The 25,557-nt window shown below is 32.3% G+C and overlaps 6 protein-coding genes across 12 annotated transcripts in view; all 6 read right to left on the minus strand.

Annotated features, from left to right (window-relative positions):
* Nucleotides 1-1,281, minus strand: part of LOC112905461 — a 31,935-nt gene extending 30,654 nt beyond the window's left edge. The window contains exon 1 of the mRNA XM_025977969.1: nt 889-1,281. The gene's annotated coding sequence lies outside the window, so the exon portion shown is untranslated. The remainder of the gene's footprint in view (nt 1-888) is intronic.
* A 1,127-nt stretch (nt 1,282-2,408) lies between these two features.
* Nucleotides 2,409-6,236, minus strand: LOC108735136 (probable cleavage and polyadenylation specificity factor subunit 2). The gene is made up of 10 exons (XM_018466970.2): nt 5,864-6,236; nt 5,548-5,813; nt 5,247-5,492; nt 4,765-5,176; nt 4,525-4,677; nt 4,181-4,461; nt 3,528-3,805; nt 3,048-3,192; nt 2,786-2,973; nt 2,409-2,632 (listed from the first exon to the last, which is right to left on the minus strand). Exons 1-10 carry the CDS (start codon nt 6,010-6,012, stop codon nt 2,540-2,542), a joined length of 2,211 nt encoding a protein of 736 aa, XP_018322472.1. The 5' UTR covers nt 6,013-6,236; the 3' UTR covers nt 2,409-2,539.
* A 182-nt stretch (nt 6,237-6,418) lies between these two features.
* On the minus strand, nt 6,419-8,002 carry LOC108735112 (DNA repair protein xrcc4-like). 7 transcript variants are annotated; one of them, XM_025977966.1, is made up of 6 exons: nt 7,934-8,002; nt 7,694-7,872; nt 7,379-7,579; nt 7,208-7,319; nt 6,924-7,102; nt 6,419-6,820 (listed from the first exon to the last, which is right to left on the minus strand). In XM_025977966.1, the coding sequence occupies exons 2-6, from the start codon at nt 7,814-7,816 to the stop codon at nt 6,545-6,547; spliced, it is 891 nt and encodes a 296-aa protein (XP_025833751.1). In that variant the 5' UTR covers nt 7,817-7,872; nt 7,934-8,002; the 3' UTR covers nt 6,419-6,544. The 7 variants fall into 7 exon arrangements, 5 of the variants coding, with proteins under 5 accessions (XP_025833751.1, XP_025833750.1, XP_018322443.1 ...); XM_025977965.1 differs by having other exon boundaries at nt 6,881-7,102; XM_018466941.1 differs by having other exon boundaries at nt 6,421-7,102.
* A 272-nt stretch (nt 8,003-8,274) lies between these two features.
* Nucleotides 8,275-12,319, minus strand: LOC108735111 (cysteine dioxygenase type 1). Its single transcript, XM_018466938.2, has 4 exons — nt 11,881-12,319; nt 11,036-11,268; nt 9,461-9,630; nt 8,275-8,484 (listed from the first exon to the last, which is right to left on the minus strand). Exons 1-4 carry the CDS (start codon nt 12,144-12,146, stop codon nt 8,449-8,451), a joined length of 705 nt encoding a protein of 234 aa, XP_018322440.1. The 5' UTR covers nt 12,147-12,319; the 3' UTR covers nt 8,275-8,448.
* Nucleotides 12,320-12,844: 525 nt separating this feature from the next.
* LOC108735108 lies at nt 12,845-14,430 on the minus strand. The gene has a single exon (XM_025977961.1). The coding sequence runs from the start codon at nt 14,285-14,287 to the stop codon at nt 12,845-12,847; it is 1,443 nt and encodes a 480-aa protein (XP_025833746.1). The 5' UTR covers nt 14,288-14,430.
* Nucleotides 14,431-16,804: 2,374 nt separating this feature from the next.
* Nucleotides 16,805-25,291, minus strand: LOC108735109 (DC-STAMP domain-containing protein 2-like). The gene is made up of 12 exons (XM_018466936.2): nt 25,068-25,291; nt 23,487-23,637; nt 21,909-22,068; nt 21,591-21,854; nt 20,276-20,489; nt 19,415-19,568; nt 18,722-18,890; nt 18,411-18,575; nt 17,509-17,755; nt 17,214-17,438; nt 16,900-17,149; nt 16,805-16,855 (listed from the first exon to the last, which is right to left on the minus strand). The coding sequence occupies exons 1-12, from the start codon at nt 25,274-25,276 to the stop codon at nt 16,805-16,807; spliced, it is 2,259 nt and encodes a 752-aa protein (XP_018322438.2). The 5' UTR covers nt 25,277-25,291.
* Between the last annotated feature and the right edge of the window lie 266 nt (nt 25,292-25,557).

Here is a 25,557-nt window from a genome sequence, read left to right on the forward strand (position 1 = left end):
TTAAATGGGAATTGTTACCCACCTTAACCTAACCTAACATGAGTTAGGGTTGTTTGCGTTGTTTAGTAGAATAAATTATGTTTATAAACAATTATTAAAAATGAAAAATAACAATAAAAAATGTGTCTACCCCGGCTTAAACGTAATGTTTGGACCCCCAAAATGTCCCTAAATGCATTAAAAAATTTTTGGAACAATTTTGAGCTGGATCCCTAATTCTAAATAATTACAAAACAATTTTCGTACCTACGTGATGTTTCCTGAAATTGTTTTTCACTTTTATGGAATATAAAATCAAATCCTAAAATTACTTTATTTACTTATTCCAAATGTACCTACTACGTATGATAGAAGATATGAAGTGCCTACTCAAGATCAGTACTCAAGTCAGATAAGAAAAAGCAATAAGTAATCCAGTAAATGAAGAATTCGAAAGACATTTATCATCTCATCATTATCGCTTATCATCAGATAAGAGAAACGTTGTCGTGCAATGATTATTACTATTAACAGTAGAATTATTGTGTTTTGCATAAATAGCTCATCGATTCGTTTGCAACTAACTGTGGGTTTGCACAAATGTGTAGATACAAATTAATGTAAATGTAAGCTAATAGCGAGAACTAGACGGATTTTGTAACACTTGTTTGCGTTTTTCTTTTTGCTAAATCGCTGACAATGATACTCAATCTTATTACACTTTTATAATCGAAATACGACAACAGTGTTCTAGTCCAGATTACGATTTGCCTGTTTCTAAGAAGTTCTTGTTGACAACCACTAACGAAAAATAGCCAAAAATGCCTTAGCAAAATGGGTTATTTACATTTAGACGACAAACTTGACAAATATTCGGCTTTACAAAATGTAATTTTCGTTCAGTCTTACCTTAACTTAAGCTGGAGGATAAGGGCTTAATTTCCAAGCGAAAACTACACCGAAAACGATTGTTTTTACACGAAAATATTTAAAAAGTTCTTAAACGATTGACACACGCACATCAACAGAATCTACGGCACACCAGTAAACAGAGATAGCGAACGGTTTCAGTCAAGATAGCCGCATGAATGAATGGAACGGGAAGGGAAAATGACGATCCGATTGGCTCGACGAGCATGTTTTTGCTCTAAGATTAGACTCGAACTTGAACAGTTCAACAGCGTTTAAAACTTTGCTACAGTTTGGTTATTGTTCTCAAGTTGTTTTGTGGAAACGCAAATTCATCACGTTATCGAAATGCTTGTAACATTTTTATTTATGTAAATTCTTTATTGTTATACAGCAGATTCATTATCGTTGTATAAGTCAAACCACACCGCCACCGCGTTTCAGACAATAATACAATTAATAACAACGTCTACCAAACTTAAGATGTTACTTACTTATATGTATACAGGGTGGCCAACTTATAATGTCCGACAACACCAATCGTAAAGTTAATTCGAAACGCGAACACCTAATTGTATTTTAACTTCCACGTGTATGTATTTATTTATTTCATAATAAAAACTAGGTCTTCCCCCTACCCCCGGCCATTTTTATTGCTCCACTATGACGTAGTGTCGGCCATCATTTTTTTCTAATTGTTGCAGTTGTCGGCCATCATTCTTTTCTAATTGTTGCAGTTGTCGGCCATCATTCTTTTTAATTGTTGTCGCATTTTTACTGATGTCGGCCATTATGGTTTTTAATGGATATTTAGTAATCAATGATTAAAATTTGAAGGAATTGTTTGTAAATAAGAATGCAACACATAGCACACTTCAGCATTAGAAATTGCTGATACTAATTTTCATTCACGTAATACTACTTTGCCTGTGTTGACAGCACTCATAATTTTTTTTATATACATATAATATTAAAAGTTTAATGTTGAAATAAAATAAAGCATAAGATCATTCTAAGGTCTGCTCCTTTTAGACTCTAGTAAAAGTGGTAATAAAACATATATTTTTCTTTCGAATCAGCTAATTTGTTTGTTATTAAAAACAATTCAAGCTAGGAACCATTCTCAAACTATAAATGCGTATTTTCGGAAAATTACTAATTTTAAAAATAAACAAAATAAGTATTAAACAATTTGCGAACCTGCTAAGTGAATGGCTTACAAACTTGCTTGGTATAAGTTTAAAAATATACACACATTTATTAATAAAAAGCTGAGGAGACTTTAGTAAAATTACGTTTGCAAACGTTGGTATTTCCAATTTTTTAAATTCAATGAAAATATTATAGAAAGTTAAAAACAATTGATTTACTTAATTCAGACTTATTGAAAAAAGAATTAAATTACTTTAAAAACAGTTGGATTTTCAGTTTACACAAAAATTTAAAAAAGTTAAAAAACTAATAATGTAGGTACAAAATGTTCAACAAACGCAAAAAAGCACTAAACATCAAAATATGGGTACACTTAAATTATTAATTTATTGGTAATACTTGCTTGCATACATTCATTATGGTTGTAAATGAGAAAAATATGAAAAAATAAAATAAGATACTATAGTTCTTTCTTTACAACACCGAAACTAAATACTTTTTACAAAATAGCATATTGTTGGTACAATAAATCTCGTACTTTGTAATACTCTTCTGATAGACATCCTTCGATCATAATTTTTCCGGATTCAATCTGAAAAGCGAAAATTAAATATTTAGTTACAAATATAAGAAAAATAAGAGGCCGTAGCTAAACAACAAGAACAATGTCATCCCCAAACTGCAGATAGGTTTACTACTGAAGCTAATTTATTCCCAAAATATTTACATATTACATTATCCTTACCCTTCGCAATGCAACTGTACCACCGCAACACCACAGTACGCCTCCTGAAAATTCAGAAGTAATATTTGATTTCGCTAAAACTTGCTTGAATTCGGATAATTTCAGCTCATTAACAAATACTGTGTCGTGGGGTGAAGCATTTCCAGATAATGGTTCCAAAGTTAGTATTTTTGTCTCATCTTCATCAACTACACGCAGAAAAGAAAATCAAATTCAAATAATGTCATACCAAGGAAAATTTATAAATTATGTTTTATTTTACCTTCCATCGGCTCATCGTCAGCACTCATTCGTTTGGCGTCTGTCTGTCCTTCACGCACAACAACTTGTGCATCCACCCATGCCACTTCTGCATCTTTTCCTTTTTGAAACCTCAACTGGGAAACCAACGCGTCAGTTAAACGAACCTAAATCGAAAAAAGCGAAAAGGAGTTACACGAAATTTATTTTACTTGTATAATTTAAAGTAACAACAGTGTAAATCTTTTCTATATGACCCTTTTTAAATTAATCCAAATTCCAATTTTTCAACTGTACTATTTGCAAGACAGTCAGTATCATCATCATTCACGTATTTCCTCTTATTTGCAGACCAATCTTAGTAGTACGTTTTAGGGTTTTTGAATAAATGTATTTAATTTAGTTAGCACCTGTTTAATTATTTTATTAAACATTACCAACAGCCTTGCATTTTTTAACCTTTTATTTGTCTTGCATGCATTGTATAAAAAAGAAATCTTACTTGGTAAATGTGCGTTTCGCTTGTAGCATCGACCGTTTCTCCCCTAATGGGACAAAACACTCTGGCTCCCACATTTTCTCGACAATGATTCTGAATAGTTGCTGTGTCTTCAGGGGATCCTCGGACAACTATTACCCTTCTGGGCCTCAGTTGGGACAATATTTTTAATAACGATTCTCCATCCGATCTGCCTTCAAAGTCAATAAACTGAACTTGAGCATTTACTTGAACTGTACGATTTAAGACAATACATTTTGTAGGAAGTTCTGTTACATCAGCTGAAAAAAAAATTACTTGTAATAATTTAAATTTCATAATTAACTGTTAAAAATAGTGACATTGATGTTAATAAATATTGGGGGGAACTTCCACTTTTTAAAAAAGTATAGAATAACATGGGGAATTAATAATAAAAGGGACGCAATTTAATTTAAAGTCTTATGTTATTTTGAATAAAATACAAAATATTTTATGAATGTTTAAATTTAATGTTATGTATAGTGTTTTGCAAGGACTGGTTTATTAACAAACATTCTATTAGTTTCAACAATTTATGTTCTAAATCACTCATATTTCATGTTTTTGACCAGCTCCTCTAAGTTTTCCCGAATTGATCATTTAATTAGTCAACTAACAGTAATGTTTTGACTTACTTATAAAATCTTCTTCTTCTTTTTTTAAAACAATGTTTTCCTTATTTTCTTCTCCTTCAGGAGCAATGTCTGCCATTTTATAATCTTCCGGTCGAATAATCTCTCCATAATCGTCGCACTTTATTTTTTCTTCCTTGAAAGGAAACATGGGAGCTTGTTTCTTCGTTGCTTTAAAAAAACCACTGGAAATTTTTCCTTCCTGTTTAATAACTATGTCGTGACGGCCTCTTGATATTACGCTCACTTCAATATCGTCATCAGAGTCTGAACTGCTGTTGTCTCTATAGAAGAAATATGCAATTAACGAAAAAATGCACTTAAAAAGTAATTTGTTTTAATTTTACTCTTTGTCTACGGTTTCCTTTTTTGATTTCTCATTTTTTTCAAATTCTTCTAATTCAGCACCTTCCAATTTAACCCTTCTTTTTATAATCAAATCAATAGTTCGGTTACCCCCATTTTCTATTAAATCTCTTGCTAAAGTCCCAGGTGAAGTTCTAAAAATTTATTATTTACTTGTGTATCCTGTATTTGAAAAGTATATGAAAAAAATGTAGTAACCACAACAAAAAAGTATTGCACACCTGCTTGTTAAAATAACACTGTTATTTGGATAAGAACACCATTGCAGAAACAATTCCCTAGAAAATCCACATTCTAAATCGGGCATACTTGCCAAGACAACCTTTGGACTTGGTACTTTTGATAATTCTTGCATACTATGACATAACTGTAAGTGTTTAAATTGGAATGGATTATTTCTTGCACCTTCAAAACTTCTCATTAGCTTATCACTCATCCACTCAATCTGAGACTTTGCAAATTCCACTACATTGTAACTAACATTGTTCAGTAGGGCAAGGGAATAGGCTAAAAGACCAGACTCTTTATTTCTCCACAATTGATCCAACATATGTGCCAGTTCAAGAACACGACCAGCTGTGTCAACAGCAACTAGTACATTGCCATTATTTCGAAGAGTTTGTAATATATTTGCTAAAACATTATTTCATTGAAATTTAGAGACATATATAAGGAAATGAATGAGACAAAATTGTTTCCTTACTCATGAGTTTTTCATCTCTAGCCCGTCTTCTAGCTTGCTGATATGTAGCATTAAAAGCATCAGTGATCAAGAGTGAAGGCCTTTGCAATTTCTCAAGTTCACAACCATTTAAATGTCTCTCCTTTTTATGATTAAAATCATTAGCATATATAATATCTTCTTCCCCTACTTTCATAATTTTCCAAATTGTACCTCCAATCATATGGCCTGCAGGTAAAGGGGTCACAGTCAATCCATAGCCTTTACCTGAAAACAAATATTTTATTTAAAATTTTACACAACTCCTTAACTTGTTACCCACCTTTGAGACTTATACTTTGATTATACTTCAATTGAATTATTTTATCAAATGCAGCATCTACATCATCTAGAGTAAATAATTCAAAATTTTCCATATTATAATGAGACTGATATAAATCATACATAAACATTTGGCCCATTTTGTACACAGGTATTGTAGAATATATTGGACAATTTAAACCCAGTTTTCCTACTAGATATGGTAAAGCTCCTAAGTGGGTTATATCAGGATATGAGAGAAGAACTGCATCAATTGAATGAACATGTCTGCAACCAAATGTATCAAATACAACTAATTCTAAAAGCTTTTCATGTACCTCTTCAATTCCTTTATAACATTGAAATCAAACTTTTCATCCCAGCCGCAGTCCAGTAAAATTCGCACTTCATCTACTTGCAAAAGGTAGCAAGGTGGAGATTCATCTAGAGCTCCAGAAAGAGCTTGTAATTTTATAATTGATGTCATAATTCTTTAAAAACATAAAAGAAATATGGTATATCCTACAGTTTTAACCTAACTTTTTAAAAAATTAAACTGAAAACAGATGAATACATTTTAATTTTAAAAAACAATCTATGAAACTCGAGATCCTCCTGTTCCTAAGAAAATATCTTTTTGATTGTCCTTTTTAGTGAAAACTAAAGTTAAAACAATTATAGGACATTGACTTCTATCTGATCTATGCTATAGATTACATCCATCATAGATATCTATAATCTATCATCATAGATAAATTTTATGGTAATATTTACAAACTATATACTATCTATAATCTTTGTGAAGAAACAAATTAATAGAAATACTCAGATATGAAGATTTACAAATGATCCGCTCTAATTCATCCACAAAAAAAACATTATAATTATTACATATAAAATTAAATTTATTAAGAAATAAGTAAAAGTAAATATCAAATAACATTATTTTTATCACATTCTGTCCAATATATCTTGTGTACCAAATTCAATTGGGGACTCTTCTTCATCTTTAATAGGATTTACTTCAAACGGCTGAGTTTTTGCATCATACACATTGAGTTTAAATGAATTATGTTCTTCAATATCAGTTGTGTCTTCATTACCATTTTTTCTTCTCTTTGGAGGTAATACAACTGTATGAGAGTAATCCTGAAAAAGGGATACCACATCATTTTTAGATGAACTTGGCTCATGAATGCTGCTGGATTTGTGTAGTGATTTAATCTTGTTATCTTTTTCTTCATCAGTATCATAAGCACTTTCCTTGGAGGAGTTTTGGGCAGAATCATTACTTTCTGAATCAGAAATAGTTTCTTTTTTAGAATTAGTCTTTTTTTTCCTTATAACGTTGTCACCTAGGTCACTATCACCTTCATTTTCTTTTTCCTTTTTACTTACAACTTTATTATCATTAACCGATAAATCACTGTTTCTGTTACTGTCCAATAATTCTGTTAAATATTGAATTCTTTTCTTTTTCTCATTTAATAAAAGAACAAAAGAGCTGTAAAGTGTTTTTTCCTTATTTTCAATATCTTTTTGAAATTCCTCATATTTTTCAGAAATACTAGTTCTTTCTGGAAAAAAGTTTTATTACATTAAAAAAATGTAATTTTATACACATAACAAATGTTATTCGTTCATTTTCGGGAGAATGCCCTTGTATAAGCAATTTTTGTTACCTTTAATTTCCTTTTCAAGAAGTTGCTGCAAAGAAGAAATTTGATTTTCATAGAATGAGTTTTTAGTTAATAATTCATCAAGAAGTTCTTCAGCACAGTTATGGTACTCCTTCTAAAATATATTATACCATGTTGACCTTTACTAAAACATTTTGATGTTAATGAAATTACCTTTTCCAATGGAGTATAAAAAAATTTTACTCGAAACCCACCCTCAATCTGTTTATGAATAATAAATGATTTATTCTGTACTGCAAATGAAATGTTTGTAGAATCTTCAGGATTAAATAAATATGAATACAGAGCCTTATTGTAAGATTCACAATCTTGGTCTAATTGTATAGCAATTTCAGGTAACTTATCTTTTGGGATCTATTTAAGTAAAAAAATATTATGAATATGTACATACATCTGAGATGTGAAGAAATAATTTATAGTAATTTGATAAGTTGGTAGTCAAAATGAACTGCACTGTTACAATATTACCATAGCAGTCCAGGCACTATCTGCTTCAAGAATCGTTAGTTGAAAATAATTATCACACCAACATATCTTTAATTTAGATGGATTTCCATTAATCTGAGTGGTAAACAACTTTTCTGTAGACATCTTTTTTTAAATTTGGTGTTTTCTTTAATGTGAAATTGCTTCTTTTGAAAAATTTACTAAAATATGAAATACATAATAAAAGGATAATTCAAATAAATAAAAATGTTTGTTTACTACATTTCAATACTAAATATATTAACTTATTGAATACATTTTATAGGTTACAGGGCAAATATGACTTTGTTTTTGTTTTTTAATTGACGTTTGAAATCATAGATAAGTTTGAAGCAATGGAAGTGATTGTTTTACCTATTCTTTTATTTTGTTATTGGCTTTTTGATTAACTATTATTCATATTTTACAAATTGCACTGAAGCATATTTTTGTAAAATATATGTAATTATTAGGTTTTTTTGTTTATTAGAAAATAATAGTTGACATGATTTTTATGGGGAAATCTCGATGTAAAACGGGGAAAATAAATAAACGTTCCTCGTCTAATAAGTGAAAACGCTAAAAATTTTTAATGCTGGAGAATACATATATTTTAATAATTTTATTACATATGAACTACGCCCTGTACATGACATTCTAAATCAATGCACTTATTCTTCAATATAATTTTATTGACTGGTACGCGCCTCTTATGGAGTAGTTATCAAATTTTGGTTGATTGTTCGGTAAAACATATATTAATTGTCTTCAGGTTCTCTTTCATCTTGAATTTCCTGCAAAATATAGTATACCATGTTAATATATCGTTATTTCATCACATTTATTCTGATTTAAACCCCAAATTCCAAGTGTTTCCTGATTTATGAATTTATAGCAAGTCGAGTATAAAAGTTCAACGGAAGTTAGGAAATGTAAAACGATTAATATTTAATTAAATTCTTTAGCTAGATACTTCGATTAAGTATTAGTTAATTCTTTAAATACTAAAGAATTTAAAAATAAATAATTGTTACTACTAAAGTAACGAATCGGTTTGTACTATTTTTATGTATTTCGGCTAAGTATCTAAAAATTTGCGATTACGCGCAATAACATTTAGAACGTAAAATTGGTAATCAAAATACTTTTACTAATATAAGCTACAGATAGAAATATTGAGAAACAAAAAGTCAGAATTGGTGTTAAAGTATGAAGCAAATTGTTTAAAATCTGTTATCAATAACTAGCATAAAAATAAATTTATTTTTCATTTTTTTTTCGGCAAATAACATTTTGTGTTGCTTATATAGAATTTAGAAACGATTTCCGATTGATTGAGTACCCGGAGCCTATTTAACTATTATAAAAAAAGAAGGATTAGTTAATCCTTAGCTCTTAATTAAATTAACTACCATTACGATTATATAGGTAAGAGTTTAAAAACTTGATTTTTATATTTTCTGATCCCTAATTTAACGCCTGTACAAGTCGCGATGAGTTAGAGAGCAATTATCAATAATCAACGGTATAAGCTTTTAGACTCTATGAATCAGTGGTGTAACTTTTTCGTTAAGGGCGCCCAAAGGGAAGGGTGAAAGTTCTGTGCGAAATTAATGAAATTTTTTATATGGAGCGTAACACCTGTCCAAATCTTAACCCTTTTATCGGCAAAGCCGAGAACCCCGAACGTTGCGTCGTTTGGTACCGGACCTGGCCCCCTTTTCTGGTCTACGTTTTAGTTAAGATATTTGTAATTAATGAAACACATACTCGCTTTCTCTTTTCTCCGAACATGGACCAGAATGTGACCTTACAAATAGACCGTTGTCCTGAATATTGATTGAAGACTTGACATCGTTCATAAGGGGGGCAATACAAATGAAGACTCACGGCTGTTTCCACGTTTGAAGGATTTTCCACACGGTGAAGTCCTAGGGAATCTATATATTTAAAAATAGATTATTTTTTTTTTTTTTGGTTTATATTATGTGGTCACTGATCATGCAATTGTTAATGTTTATTATTAAACAATATGGTTTTATATAATTTATACGTCTTGTTTTGAAGTTCGACTGATGTTTATTGTTTAACAAGAGAAAAACAATGATCTAAGTTGATGAAATTTGTATTGATTATTACGAACTAACGCCACCGAAACGCGTCATCGAATAAAGACAAAAAGGTATTAACGAAAAAGAAGAACTAATTTTTATGTTGCAATGCTTATCAAAAAAAAAAAATAACTCAATTAATTTTTCCTTCATAATTTGATAACATATTAACCTAATTAGTAATGCAGACGATAAAAAAAGTTCATTATCACCACATGCAAGACATTTTAATTAAACACCTCTGTAATGTTCTATATCTTGGAAAAGTAAACAAACATTTTAAGTATATTGCATACATACGATTTGATAGTGCGAAGAATATTGTAATAATTTGTTCAAATGTAATAAATATATTTGTTNAGAGACATATTAGAACTAAACAGGAGTTAAGAGGATTAGAGGTAGACCCAGATTAGATTACTGTTCGAATGTAATTAGAAATGTAGGTTTCTCTAGCTTTTAATAAAGAAGCAGTGAGTTAGAAGAAATGATGGATGATGGTCATAATAAGAATAAACCTATTTGAATGTAGCGATCAAAGTCAGGTGGGATTGGATCAGGTAGACATGGTATTGTATCTATTTCGATATGTAATCCTATTGGCTGAAACGCTGTTACTATACTTCTCAGTAACTTTGCAACGAATCCATTTCCAGTAACATGAAGCGTTGGCATGTTCGGGGCTAAAAAGGGAAAAGAAAATGAGTATTTAGATCAAAGTTTTCTGCTTAAGTACAAACAAGTATTAGTCTCATTGTATTTATCATCTTCACTTTACAGATGTACTTAATTATGTAAAGTATTAAATTAGAAGCACGTCATCGTTTACCTTTTACTTTGGATTGAAATCTTGCGTGGTACCGAATCATTTTCAGAGTCCAAAAAAGTGCATAATCTATTAAAATATAGACAGTCATTTTTATTGTAGCAACAAATACAGTCATTGCAGCTTTGCTTAGTTTCTTTCTTTCGGAATTGATCAATCTTATAGAGGTCGACTAAAATGGGAAGAAAAGGTATTCCAATTGTTATACATATAGAGGTAATAGATAAAATGAAGGGGGATTTTGAAGTCCAGTAACTTATTTGACTTCTAACTGCATCTTACATCAATTGATATTAAATCGATTAAAATAGTGGCATTTTTCATATGTTATTAATTGAGTGTAAGGAATAATAAAAAAATATATATAATCGTATAATATTTGTTAGTATAAACGAAAATGTTTCTTACCGTTAATGTAGCACACGTCGTTTAAACTTAAATTATTTCTTGAAATTTCATTCAGTTCTTTGCCTACTTCTTCCGGCCACGAATATCGAACTTCTTGGAGAGATCCGTGCAACGTTTTCATGAAACAGTGAGAGTCAGCATGATCATGAATGCCTGCACCATGACCTTCACCCCAACAAAGAACCATTAAATTATATTTACCGTTTCCTACGTCGATCAAGTTTCTAGTATATCTAGAAATATTTTATTCATTGAAATTTGCTTTCAAAATTTTATTGATCACTATTCTTAAACAGGATGTATAATACATGGATATGTTAAATATTTCCCTTCATGAGGAAAATCAAAATAAAAATATCGATGCTGCAAGTATAAATTTTGATTTAGTTGTGGAATGGATAAAATTTCTTATTATTTAAGGGTGTGACATTTGCAACAAAAAAATATTTTCCCTCATTAACCTGAGGTAGTTTATAGTGTATAAAAAATTGAAAATTAATTTTCACATTAATATTAGCCACTATTAAAACATTAAAAAATGTCAAAGAACTTCTTATCATTTACTGGAAAATTTATTGATTTATTAGTTAGCTGATATGTAACGTCTTTAAAAATTAATTTTAAAGGTAAATACTTAAAGGATGGATGATAAGAATTTATTGTTACAGTAAAACATTAGTGAAATTATGTATTAAAAAGATAATTTTTTATTTCTTATCTTTACTTTGTGTTTGATGAAAAAAAAATTTAATTTAATTTATAAGTTTTAGCAATTTGTTTTGATTTTATATTTGCGTGAAACAGTTGTGTAAAATTATGTTTTGACCATATTCAGTAATGCTCACCTGTACCGATCAAATTTTGCGAATTTTGTCCAATCTGTTGGGTTTGATTTGTAAGATCTCATCAAGTAATACACGTACTCAATATTTACAGTATCACTTTCAAACACTTTTTGCAATTCCCTTATTAAATCATTGAGGCTAGTAATAGTTGGTAAGGTTTGATTGTTAATTTTTTTGTAAAAACTTATTTCGTCCATATCATATAATGATTGATTTTTGACATTTTCAAAAGCACATTGTTTACTAATGTCTTTACACGATTCCATTTTAGAAGAACTGGTTTAAGAAGAGCGCTTTTCTAATTAGAATTTGATTTGAACGTTTTCAGTTCGTTTTCTCTGTAGTCTGGTTAGAATTCGTCGAGAAGACAGATCTTGAAGCACTATCTGAGGTCAAGAAAAATAATACTGTAAATTGCTCTCTTTCAAAACAATGTTTGTTTGCGACATTTGCTGAGGCTGATTGTAGAAGAAATACGAACTTATGAATATGTATGCAATTGAGGAAAGGAAAGGAATTCGAATGTGTGCTATAATTGGTAAAGATTCAACGAAAAATGTGGAAACCCTAACAAAGTAAAATAATGTCAATTAGTCTTTTCTTTTGTGTTCTAGTATGATTCAACAGCATTAATTTATCAAGAATCAATTTTATTTGTTTGGTATTTTGCGAAAAACAAATTGTTATTAATTAGTTTTTAGTTTGTTTTGATTTCCTACTTTATAAAATGAATCATTTATTTGCTTTGTGGTTTTCACTTTCAATTTTGAGACAGATCAACACTTGGCAAGATCTGTGTGCTTCGAAATATTGTATTAAAAGGACGTAAAGGTTTCACCACATTTAAATATATTTTATATTCCATCTGGCCCTATTAGTGTTATAGAAAATGTTAATGCTTGTTGAAACAACTGTTGTGGAGACAACCAATGAAACTTTAATCTTGTATATATTGTTGATTTTATTAAAATCTTCTAAAATGACTTCCACATTTATTACATATTGCTGATTGTTGACTACATGGACGTGTTTTATGATATAATGAAAACGATCCTCTAGTATCTGAAGATATACTTTCTAATTTTGTTTGAGAATTAATTCTTCGTAGGTTTTCTATAGACGAGCAAAAACCTATGCGGTTCTTGTTTGGAGTAAGGTAGTTACACACTTTATACCAAGTTCCTGTTTTCGGATCCAATTCCCAATGAGAAGCGCATTTCTGCTTATGAGCTTTTGTGCAGATTGAACCCCCATACTTGAAGTTATTCTCCATTGGGATTGTATTAAATTTTTCATTTCGTATTCTATTGTTGGAAATGGATGGTTGATGAATGAAATCAAAATTCATTGAATTCCTTCTATTGCTGTAATGACAACGACGGTTACTGCTACAGTTACATGAAGAATGACTTGAATCATCCAAATCATTGTACAAGATTGGTTCGTCTAAATTTCGATTTTCTCTGCTACGTATTTCGAATTCCCGTAGCGCCTTCTGTACCCTCTGTTTATTCCTTTGCGCAATCGAAGTGCCCAATTCCTCGATTAGATCTTTATACTGTTTCGAGTTTTGACAATTGAAATCTAAGAAAATATCAGAATCCCTTCTTCTACGTCTTTCACAATACTTTGCGTTGACATTTTTATAATTGCCTAATTTTTCACTTTGCACGTATAAAGGATTATTATCTTCATAATCAGATACATCATTACGTTCTTGTTTAGAATAAATAAATCGTGGATTACAACATGTTTCTTTTCTTTTATTATGTGCTCCATCTTCAACAATGGTTTTGCAATAGTAGTTAGAACAGCAACGACATTTATTGTTTCGGTACAACTTTGTATCGTTGTCGTTGCGTTTTTCCCATAGCCCAGACCGTTGATGATTTTGATAAAGGACTTTATTGGTTCTTCCTCGTTGAACGGAAGACGGTCTTGTGTCACTATGCAAATGTTTTTTGAAACAAAACTCACTCTCACTGTTTCCTGTCCGTAAACCAGGATCATTATCTCTTTCGGGAGGTTCGTGTATATTTCCATCAAGAAGAACATATCTAGATGATGGTAATAAATATTTGTCTTCTGTGTGAATATCAATGGATGATTTTGACAATTTCATATCAGCTTCTTGAATATCGCCTTTAGTATCTTGAATTTTACTCTCTTTGCAGTTTCCAGATTCACTTGTTACGTCCTCATTTGATTTACTAAATTCAATTTTGACGTAACTGTTTTCGCGTGTCGACGTTTGACATTCAGCTTCCAAAGTTTCAATATCTTCTTTGTCACTGGAGCTGTTTCCAATAGAAACGGTTCTTTCACTGTGAGTTGGAGTTACCTTTCTGATTGTTCGTTTCTTTTTACCAATAATTTGTCGTTCTACCTTGTCAATTATCCCTCCCATTCAAAATAAAGTAACAACCTCATAAATTTGGATGGCCAGCCAACAGTAAAACTAAATTTTGACGTAAATGGATAGGGTTGAGAATCTGACATGCCCAATTTGAAATTGAAAAGTTAGGCTTGTCATTTTAGCAGAGTTGGATATTGCAGAAGGTTCCAATCTTGCTTTGGAACTTTAAGAAAACACTGATGAGATCCAAAAAGATCGAAATCGCGATCCGCGTCTGGCAGTTTCGACAGAATACAGACCACTTCGAATTATTTTATTCGATTATGGTAACGTGCCTATCACGTTGAGGTTAGCTACGCCGGGATTCGTTTCAGCAAGTAGATATCCATATATTTAAATGGACCTTGTTGGAGCATACGTAATCCTAAAATGTAGCATCGTACTACAGATGGCGTTTACCGCGCCATTTGTGGTATTTTCTAAAACGCGCTGTTAAGACAGCAGGTAAAAGTTGGTCTGTGTTCTGTCGGAGCTGCCTGCGACGCGCTGATGAGATCCAAAAAGATCGAAATCGCGATCCGCGTCTGGCAGTTTTGACAGAATACAGACCACTTCGAATTATTTTATTTAAGAAAACACAATTAAAATGTATACAAATTAAACACGATCAACTTAACTATATAATATTTCGAAATATTTTGGCACTTTTTGCTTATAATAATTATGTTTATTGGGGACGATTCTCTCTAGCGCTTTTGAGGTCTTGTACGTGTACACTTGCTTTTTTCGTTATAAATTTCATGTCGGACTCTCTTTGGAAGATCACACTGACAGTGGCAATGATCAACAATTTTGTCTGGTGATGTACGCTGGGATGCTCTGCTCGTGATATAGTTTCCGTCGCGATCAGAAATCAAATTAAGATGAGGAATTTGATACTGTGATGTTTCTCTAAATCTAAACGGATTTCTATTTTGTGGTGTAAAGTAGATATCAAACTGAGAATCTTCATTTCTTATCAAGTCTGTTGCAGAGACAGTCGATGAGTGGTCATCTAAATATTGATCGGTTCCAAAAGCTGCTTCGTAAGCTCTTACTCTTTCTCGTACTGTTGGCATGTTGCGATTTTCATGAGAACGGACTGGTGTGTTAATTTCCCGCTCTATTCTAAAAAAATTCTGTTGCTGATGTTGTATCCTATTTGTTGTTGGAGCAATCGTCGAAGAACCAGCAATTATTTTGTGAGACGAATGACGATTGTCTGTATTTATTGTGGTTTTATGTGTTTTACTTTCAATTTTCTCTGGAATTAAATCTACAGTTCCTATTGATTCTTGGTTCATACTTAAAGTTGTAGGTATTGGAGGAAGGGGCAGTGTTTCTATATTATCAGTTAATTTATTGTCTCTTAAACTTTCTTCGCCCAAAACGTTTTTCAGTTCTGATATAACACCAGATAACGACTTCATAGGTGAAAATACCTTGATTGGTTGACGTGCAGGTAACTTAAATCTTTTAGGCCCGGTTAGGAACTTTTTTATATTTTCCATTGGAATGTCTTCGCCACCTCGTAAATGTTCCTTGACATCTCTTTTAGTTTTGTTAACTGATTTTGTTGAAGTTTTCGTTGTTGGTGGTGCATTATCTTCATTCATAGCCTTCGATTCAGGAGATGATTGTAAAAATGGGGGAGGTGCAGGTGGTTTTATAAGTGGTGTTGGTGAATGAAGCCCTACATGTTTAAGTACTGACGTTCGTGTGCCAACTGATACGGTATTTGAGAATTGAGTTGATTTAGATCTTGTTGTCTTCTTTCGTGACTTTATGAATTTTGACTTTGGATGTACCATTTCGTCGGAAGAAGATGTGTCCGTTGTTATATTATTTCGCGTTTTTGCAAATATCTTACGCTGTTGAAGTTCTGTTATTAAACTTGAGTCCGACGATTTATCTACTAATTTTTGTTTCAAATCCGAAGCATTTTCACTTTCACTGGTTCGATCACTCGATGTGGAGCTTTCGTTCGATGTGTATGTTTCTGAAGACTTTGGTTTAGTGGTTTTAAATATGCGGCTTGAGTTTTTTATTGGTTTGGACGCTTTACTCGATTTCTTTGTTGTTTTTTGTTCGGATGTAGAAAGTGTGTTTCTCTGAATTTTATCCTTTTTTCTGTTTTTTCTTCGTGCAAATTTCTTGGTTTTAAGGGGCTTCAGTTCTGATATAATACTAGTATCCGTCGGAAATGACAAGTCTGATGAGTCTTCAAAAGTTATAGAAGTGATTTTCAACTTATCCGGATATTCGTCACTGGTGTTTTCAGTATCGATAGCAAAACTGGAATGTTCCGTTTCTTTAGAAATTACTGGTGATCGTGATTTTCGCTTATTTCTTGTTAATTTTATACGCTTTTGGTTGTCTATTTGTGATTCTTTTTCATACGTTTTGTCTCGCAAGGGATGCATACCAAGTTCCAGAAGATCTTGAGAATCTTCATCAGATGGGTTCCTCGATCTTCTCCCTTTATTTCGTCTATTTTTTGACGAACGCCTTTTGGAAGATTTTGAATATTTAGAAGCAGAAGATTTCTTTTGTGATCTTTTTCTTCCTCGAGATCGTCGGCTTGATTTTGAATATTTCGAGAGACTTGCTTTTGATTCACTTACTCCTGATTCAGGATCAAGGAAAATTTGCATGGAAGCATAAGCTGGCAGGTCCTGTTTCTCTATATCGCCAGAAGGTGTGGAATGTGCCGTTAGGTTGAGGGTCGATTTTTTATCGCTGGTTTGATAACTATCAGAATACCCACTGGTACTGCTTTCTGAGCCTTCCTTGGTGTCTTTTCTTCTTTTTGTAATTTTGTCTTCTGGTTTCGTTTTTTTCGTTGGTGCTGAGGCTTTATCATCCGATGAGTCTCTGTAATAAAAATAATCGTCACGATTACGAACAAAAGATAAAGATATATTGAAAGGTGAAGTACTTTTCTTCATCAATGTCTGAGTAGTCTCCATATTCCCTTGGATCTTGGCATATTGTACAAACATTTTTAAGATCGTTATAACACAACCGACAGTATACTCCCGGACATCCAGGGGTTTGACATTTAACTGCTGTTGATGGCTCAGACTGGAGCATTTCCTCACACAATAGACACGATTCCACGTTTTTTATTTTCAGGAAGTTTTTCATAAAAGGGCATCGATCTCTATAAAAATTGATAAGTATATATGTATTTTTGTACTCATCGGTGTCAACATTAAACAGATCTTACGTACATTAAACGAGATACAAGAAATTGCTTGAATGATTGTTTCCTTAAATTTTTGTCGCCCATCACTTTTCTTCTGAGTTGCCTTCTCGCGAATTTCAGAAATGATCTTCGCGCACTAAGTATATGATTAAAGAGCCAGACGGCTCTTTCTTTAGCCCGTAAAGGATGATAATAGCACATGACGCAGTGTCGCATTCTAAGCCCATAGGGTTCCAAAATTGACAAGATCCAACACAGGACTATACAGGAAGCTATTAAAACGATTATTTATAATATAAAATGCTTTGGTCTCTGCGAAACATGATGAACCGTAGATTAGAATAAAAACAGTAAGGTTTCACAACCCTTAAATATCCCCTAATATCATTTTAAAGAAGCATAGAAGAATTACTAATTTTGTAATGATTTCAGGATTGAGGATAAATAAAAAATACCAAATACCAAAAAGATTTTAGTGTATCCCTACATTTAAAATGAATAATAAATGGCATAAGAAAGAAAATAATTGTTAAAAATCCATGTAAAAGCGGTGAAACATTACCAATCAATTTTATTCTAATTTTTATATTTACAATAATAAATTACTTCTTTCTAAAGTTTCCAATACGCGTTTTTCAAATAAAAGGTGTGTTATGGATATTACAAAGTTAGAAACGTTTTGGAGTTATAGGAAGGCAGAGATAGTTAGAAATGAGGAGGTCAATAAGAAATTGGAAGTAGGACACTTTCTCAGACATGAAGGGTAATCAGAGACATATTAGAACTAAACAGGAGTTAAGAGGATTAGAGGTAGACCCAGATTAGATTACTGTTCGAATGTAATTAGAAATGTAGGTTTCTCTAGCTTTTAATAAAGAAGCAGTGAGTTAGAAGAAATGATGGATGATGGTCATAATAAGAATAAACCTATTTGAATGTAGCGATCAAAGTCAGGTGGGATTGGATCAGGTAGACATGGTATTGTATCTATTTCGATATGTAATCCTATTGGCTGAAACGCTGTTACTATACTTCTCAGTAACTTTGCAACGAATCCATTTCCAGTAACATGAAGCGTTGGCATGTTCGGGGCTAAAAAGGGAAAAGAAAATGAGTATTTAGATCAAAGTTTTCTGCTTAAGTACAAACAAGTATTAGTCTCATTGTATTTATCATCTTCACTTTACAGATGTACTTAATTATGTAAAGTATTAAATTAGAAGCACGTCATCGTTTACCTTTTACTTTGGATTGAAATCTTGCGTGGTACCGAATCATTTTCAGAGTCCAAAAAAGTGCATAATCTATTAAAATATAGACAGTCATTTTTATTGTAGCAACAAATACAGTCATTGCAGCTTTGCTTAGTTTCTTTCTTTCGGAATTGATCAATCTTATAGAGGTCGACTAAAATGGGAAGAAAAGGTATTCCAATTGTTATACATATAGAGGTAATAGATAAAATGAAGGGGGATTTTGAAGTCCAGTAACTTATTTGACTTCTAACTGCATCTTACATCAATTGATATTAAATCGATTAAAATAGTGGCATTTTTCATATGTTATTAATTGAGTGTAAATAATGGAACCCTAGGATTGAAGGCAAGATCCTTGAAGCTCTAGGATGGTCACAATTATTGATTATAAAAGAGTTTAGAAAAAGGAACAACAAGATAAGTAAGGCCTTCATTGGTAACATTAAAAAACGGGACAGAAATGCTGATAGGTTCTTTGACCCAATGTCCATGTCAAGTCTGTTCTTTGACGTCATCTTCTTTATACTGAATTCATCATCAATTAAATAAAACATTTTTTGATCATTGAGTGTCAGATATAATTAGAGATCAAAGCGTTAGTTGACACTGAAATCGCTCATTTATTCTATCTACAACCCCCTGTAGTAAAGTACAGGTGAATTTTTAGAAAAGTACCGAAACGTATTTCTTTCTTTCTCTATGATTAAGGGGTAAAACAGTTTCGACCTCCATGTGAGCTCTTCTCATGTCCAACTGCCGAAAATCTTGCGTTATGTATCTATTGTCAAACGTTTCACTTGTTAAAAACTTATGACGATAGTATATTACTCTAAAAAAACAATAAAAAAGGTTGTTAATGCAGATAAAAGAAATTTTATTCAAGCTCTTTCGACTGAAAATTATACGTACATCTCCCTTCAAGCAGAAATATTTTTCAGAAATAGCAGAATCTCAAATATAAAACCAATTGAAAGAATTGGAAAAAAAAGAAAGTGATGTAGTCTGTCTATGTAGAAGTTATATTTATAATATTATTAAGCCGGTATGTACATAGTACATAATAATAATTGTGTATTTATTTAAATAAGGACAAATAGGTAAAGTCTTTCGCGGCCAGTTTGAAAACTGCTGCTGTCTTGATTCGGGTCTAAAGGTCATCGTCGGTTGGACTTGTATCCTAACGTTTCGCTAGCATGTGTGGTGAGTTTCTTCAGAGGTCCTTCCATGTCCGATGCTAGATGTGACCTTTAGACTCGAATTAGGACAGCATCGGTATTTAAATAACCTACAACTGGCCGAAGGGTGAACTCTCCGAGACCTGAGCCCCAGTTTCACCTTAAACCAGTCAAGTGGTGGTTAACCCGCATCAATCCTGCTGGTTCTATACTGTGTAATTTTGGTTAGATATGCGCGCGAATTTTCTGTTTCATACAAAAATTTTACTCTCGGCGCGTCAAATGAAATATAACTTCAAAAAATTGAAACTTTTTAATTGTGGCTTTTAAATTTAATTATTTTATTCATCGAAGAACTTACTTAATAACAGCAAGAACGAAAAATAGTGACGCTGCGCAATTCATAATATCAAATATTTGCACCAATCTTTGAGTTCGATTCTTAAACTCTGTCGCTATTCCTGCAGTCATTTCATTCATTGTTTTTGACTGATTTGTTTCAAAGTGGAACGAATGAGAAAATCTCAATTGTACATAAAACATTGCTTTTATACGGCGTACAAAGTTTTTCATTCCTAAAAATTAATGGGAGAAAAAGGAAATTAAAACTAAAGATACGCAGGTTATGTAGCTTCAAAGTTTATGATTTGGAATACGTCGAATCTAATCGAAATCAGCTTTTATATACGAGGGCGGTTCAATAAGTACCCGTGTTAGAAAGGAAGACGCCTTTTTTTTTAAAATTTATTTTTTTATTTTTCAACATAGTCCCCTTTTAGAAAGATACACTTCTCCCAACGACCCTGCCATTTTTTTGACCCCTCCAAAAAATAACATTTGTCGAACTCTCCAAAATCCCCCCTGCCTCGGCGATGACTTCCTCGTTTGAGCTAAATGTCTTTCTCGCTAGTCATTTCTTCATGGTAGGGAACAAGATGAAGTCGCAGGGAGTCAAATCGAGTGAGTACGGGGTGTGCGGCACCAAATTCATAACGTAATTCGTGCATTTTGGCGGCAACAACTCCTGATGAATGTGCCGGTGCGTTATCGTGTTGAAAACGCACCTTCTTTTTCGTCAGATGCGTCCGTGTCTTCCTCAATTTTTTGTCGAAGCGGTCAAATAACTCACTGTAGTATTGTCCAGTGATCGTTCTTCCTTCGTCGGTAACAACGTTTGCCAGGCTTCCTGGTCGCTCCTATTAAAAACGGATCTTTGCCCACGTTTAAATTCGTTGAAGCAACAACTAACTGTGGTCGTAGATGGCGAAATGTCTCCATAAACAGTATCCAACTTTGTTTTCATCTCCTCGCATTTTTTTCCATCCAAAAACAAAAAGCGAGTTACCGAACGATACTGCTCTTTTTCCATCTTAGCGAAAATAACAATCAATCAGTCTGAAATTCGTTTTGGCGTGGTTTGATAGATGGCAGCACACGATGATAACACCAATTTCCTTCAGGAACGTCCTCCGTCTGCAAACACGGGTACTTATTGAACCGCCCTCGTACTTCAAATAGTTTAATAGAAACTCTATAATTGTTTCGGCATGTGATACCTTTAAAACGTATAAAGTGCAAAAAATGTGGAATTTTCATTAAACCATTTGAACCATTAAAAAGCAATTTTAGTTTATTTTTTCTTTAGAAGATACTTTCGTTAACTAAATGATCCTTACTTCTTATAATTACCCCGACAACTGAACTGCTAACGAAGTCAACCAGAATACATATGAAATCCAACTTTTTAACAATGTAACAAACGCCTTGAACCAGGTATGTTATAGAACATAACCAGCTAAAGTAGGATCCTAATTTAGCATTACAATCACTTATAGCATCTTCGAATGCTCTTGAACATCGTTGGAATGGAGTTCCCACTTCTTTGTTGCAAATGTTAAATATTCTAGCTAGAAACTGGAAGGTTGCGTTGATAACATTCACTGAAAGGATATATTTTTTGGAGCAAAGATTACAAAAAAAATATTTTCACTCACCAATGCTCAAAATAATTCTCTTTATAGCAAGCAACATTTCTTTAATTTTCTTAACGATATTCTTAACAGCTTTTACAACAGTTTTGAGGGCATCTTTGATCGCATAGAACGGTTTTTTTATTGCATCAATTATATGTTTGAGTGCTTCTTTTAATTGCTCCTTACAAAAAAAGGTGGGTATGAATTAAATAACAGAATCGACTAAAATAAGGGACCATGTCCTTACGATATTTTTATTAAATACGAAAAACTAGAAGAAGTGGCCGATTTTAGGTATCTAGGAAGTCAGATAAGTCAGGACGGATGTAGTAGGGATATAAAGCAGAGGATAGCATAGGGTCGAGCTTCCTTTAATAAAAAGAAGACACTTTTATGCTCGCGAACGGTTAATTTAGAAATTCGAAAGATTATTAAGGGTGTATGTTTGGAGCGCGGTGCTGTACGAGTGCGAAACATGGACAGTGGGCGCGGCAGAAAAGAAAAGGTTAAAAGTGTTCGAAAAGTGGTGTTACAGGCGAATGATACCGTGGATAGAGAAGGTTAGAAATGAAGAGGTATTAGAAAGATAGGAGAACAGAGGACTCTATGGAAGTCAATAAAAATAAACGAGATAGGTTGGTAGGACACATTCTCAGGCATGAAGGTCTAGTCAGAGACATATTAGAGGCAGAAACGGGAGTTAGGAGGGGTGGAGGTATACCTAGATTAGATTACTGTTTGCAAATAGTTAAGGATATGGGTTGCTCTAGTTTTAGGGAAATGCGAAGATTAGCTCAGGATAGGAAGGAGTGGAGGTGCATGTCCAATCAGTCTTAGGACTGACGACCTTATGATGATTATGACGTATACGCGTGATTTAAGATAATTATAGTTTAATATTTTTATTCAGATAATTTTGTAAACAGCTGAAAATATTAATTTGTAATTTGAACATAGCCAGTATTTATCTGATCATAGTGAGTAATTACTTGTCAATGAATTTCAGACATGGTCAACATGGATAAACTGACAACAGAGATACTATTTTTTCAATTTCTAAAAAAAATTCAATTTTTCAGCTTTTTTTCGAGCGTCAATAGGTGAAGCAAAACGACGAGGCAGTCTTGAATCTGACTTATCAGAACTGCCTTTATTTGGAAAATCTCAATCCCAAATTTTGAACGATGATAATTTAAGTTGTGGTTTTTGAATGTCTCTACGTTTCAGGTTGTTAAGGCAATTCTGAAAAAAGATTCAAGTTTGCTGTTGAATAACACATCGATTACTGTTGGTCTCCAAAAGGCCAAAAATATTGATTTTCAATTTCTCAAAATCCTAACGTGCTGCGGCAATTTTGGGCCCAGATTTAGACTCAATGCCAAAAATTATGTCGAAAATAAGTATACTATCTGATATTCTTTTCAATTTCTGATGCGTTTAGTCTGTCATTATGATAAAGGTTGTCAGTTTTAACCATTCATTCTAAACGTATCCAATTTTCGTATTCTTTTAAAATTATGTAGATTTCTCATATTCCTAACTATTTGGACTACCACCCTACTTATTTTTATGAGGTAATTATGTAATTCATTTATGTACCTGTCCACATGCAAGAGACTCATTCAGAATTCCCATATTGTTTAAAGTATTCTTGGCAGGTCCAGTAAGGGACAAAATAAATGCGTAGGCCAGAAGCGCCTGCCTTCCTCTTTTTGAAAAACACGTTGGGAGAAGCAATAGAACAATGCATCTGGAAACAAACAACATGAGAAAAGTTTGCATCTTCATCATATTGACACCATCAATATTTTGAACACCAGAATTAATTATGAGATTTGATTATTGTTTTTAATTTTATGATTTTCTAATGAATCTTTAATTCATCTGATTTGACTTTCTGGAGCGCGGTAGAAAATGTATGCAAATATGAAAGCTAGTCAGAATTAATGGAAGAACCTTTTGTAAATATAAATTCAAATTAGTTTAATAAGCATCTTAATTAAGTTCGAGTCAGCACCAGAACAATATCAAACAATAATAAGAATTTAGTTTTATCTAAAAATGTTTTGTTTGCATCAAAAGAACAATAAAACCATTAATAGGTCTGACATCAACTAAAAAATTAATTTTTATACAATACCATCCCGTTTAAAGTACGATAGTTCACGCGTGTCAATGGCACTCAATTGTATTTAAAGCTTAGGGCGTATTGAAGTAAAAGGATTTTACTTTTGACCGATTTTGTAATGTACACGTTGGCAATATGAGTATATACAGGCTGCTGCAGGACGAAACAACACGAATTTTCAAATAAAAATTATTTCTTATGATTTATTCAAATTTTACCTTGGAAAGTTTGGATCTCGACTGAATATACGAGGTTTGTTCAAAAAGTATCGCGAATTTTGAATTTCCGTGGGTTACGTATATTCGATTTTCGCACTAAAATTGCTAAGGAGCTTTTGGACTGTGCGTGACTACCCAAATTATGAGTTTATGGTTATGACGTGGAAACTAAAGCTCAATCATCCCAATGGAAGCTGCCGCAGGAGCCAAGAACGGAAAAAGTGCGCTGAGTTAGGTCGAATGTGAAGGTTTTGCTTATAGTTTTCTTTGATTATAGGGGCGTGGCGCATCATGAGTTTTTGCTACAGGGTAGAATAGTCAATAAGGAATATTAATTGCAAGACAAAATAAATATTCTTGAATAAATAAATAAATTTTGAAAAAACACAAAATTCGCTATACTTTTTGAATAGACCTTGTATACTTTGATTTGTGCTTAATATTTAGATTATTAGATATTCTCTATCAATTAATTCGAGACCTAAACAGTGATGTAGGCTTGATTGTATTCTGATGGAGTAGAGAAAATTAAGATGTTATAAGGTGAGCCACATAAAATGGGAAGGGTGGATGTTATTTCGATGATGTTTAAGGCTTACAATTATCTACTTGTTTGGACACTCTGTATTTTAATAGATACATACATATATAGTAATCGCTGCAGTAACTTTGCCTATTAATTTATAAATGTCCAAAATTTAACATAGATACGTAACTATGAAATCTGATTGGTACTTCAGTGATGTATTGACTATAAAAAATTATAAAATTCCTTCTTTTCATTAAGATAAATAAACCGAGCAAATTTTAATAAATACAGGCAGTTTGTTTTACCTTACTTTGTAGCTAAATGCTAGTCCAATTGTAAGTATTCCTCCAATAGCCGAACACATAATAGTTGCTGTACCAAATTTCATATTCAATTGGAAAACAAAAATCATAAAAAATAGATAAGTTAAAAAAATCCCGCTTACAAATCCAACTAAACTTTTAAAGGTAAAATTTTCAAACGATCCGTCTTTTCTTAGTTTGTAAAAGAACATATTGATTTTAGTGCCTTCGGTAACAGGAAATATCTTCTTAAGTAACATTCCAATTTTACTTCGAAATCTGAGTTTAGCATGAGGATGTTTGAGTCTGGACGATATTTTTCTTTTGGTGCCACTCGCTAAACTTACAGAGTACTCCTTTTCTTCTCTCAATATCTTCATAAGTTTGTTTATTTTTGCAGCTTTCTGTACTGAACGTGCAAAAGCCATTTTTTGATGCGATAACGAATATTATGATACTTAAGAATACGTCAAGTTTAAGTAGTTAATAAAAA

The sequence above is a fragment of the Agrilus planipennis genome, unplaced genomic scaffold, assembly GCF_000699045.2.
Source record: "Agrilus planipennis isolate EAB-ADULT unplaced genomic scaffold, Apla_2.0 scaffold34, whole genome shotgun sequence".
Classification (NCBI taxonomy): Eukaryota; Metazoa; Arthropoda; class Insecta; order Coleoptera; family Buprestidae; genus Agrilus; species Agrilus planipennis.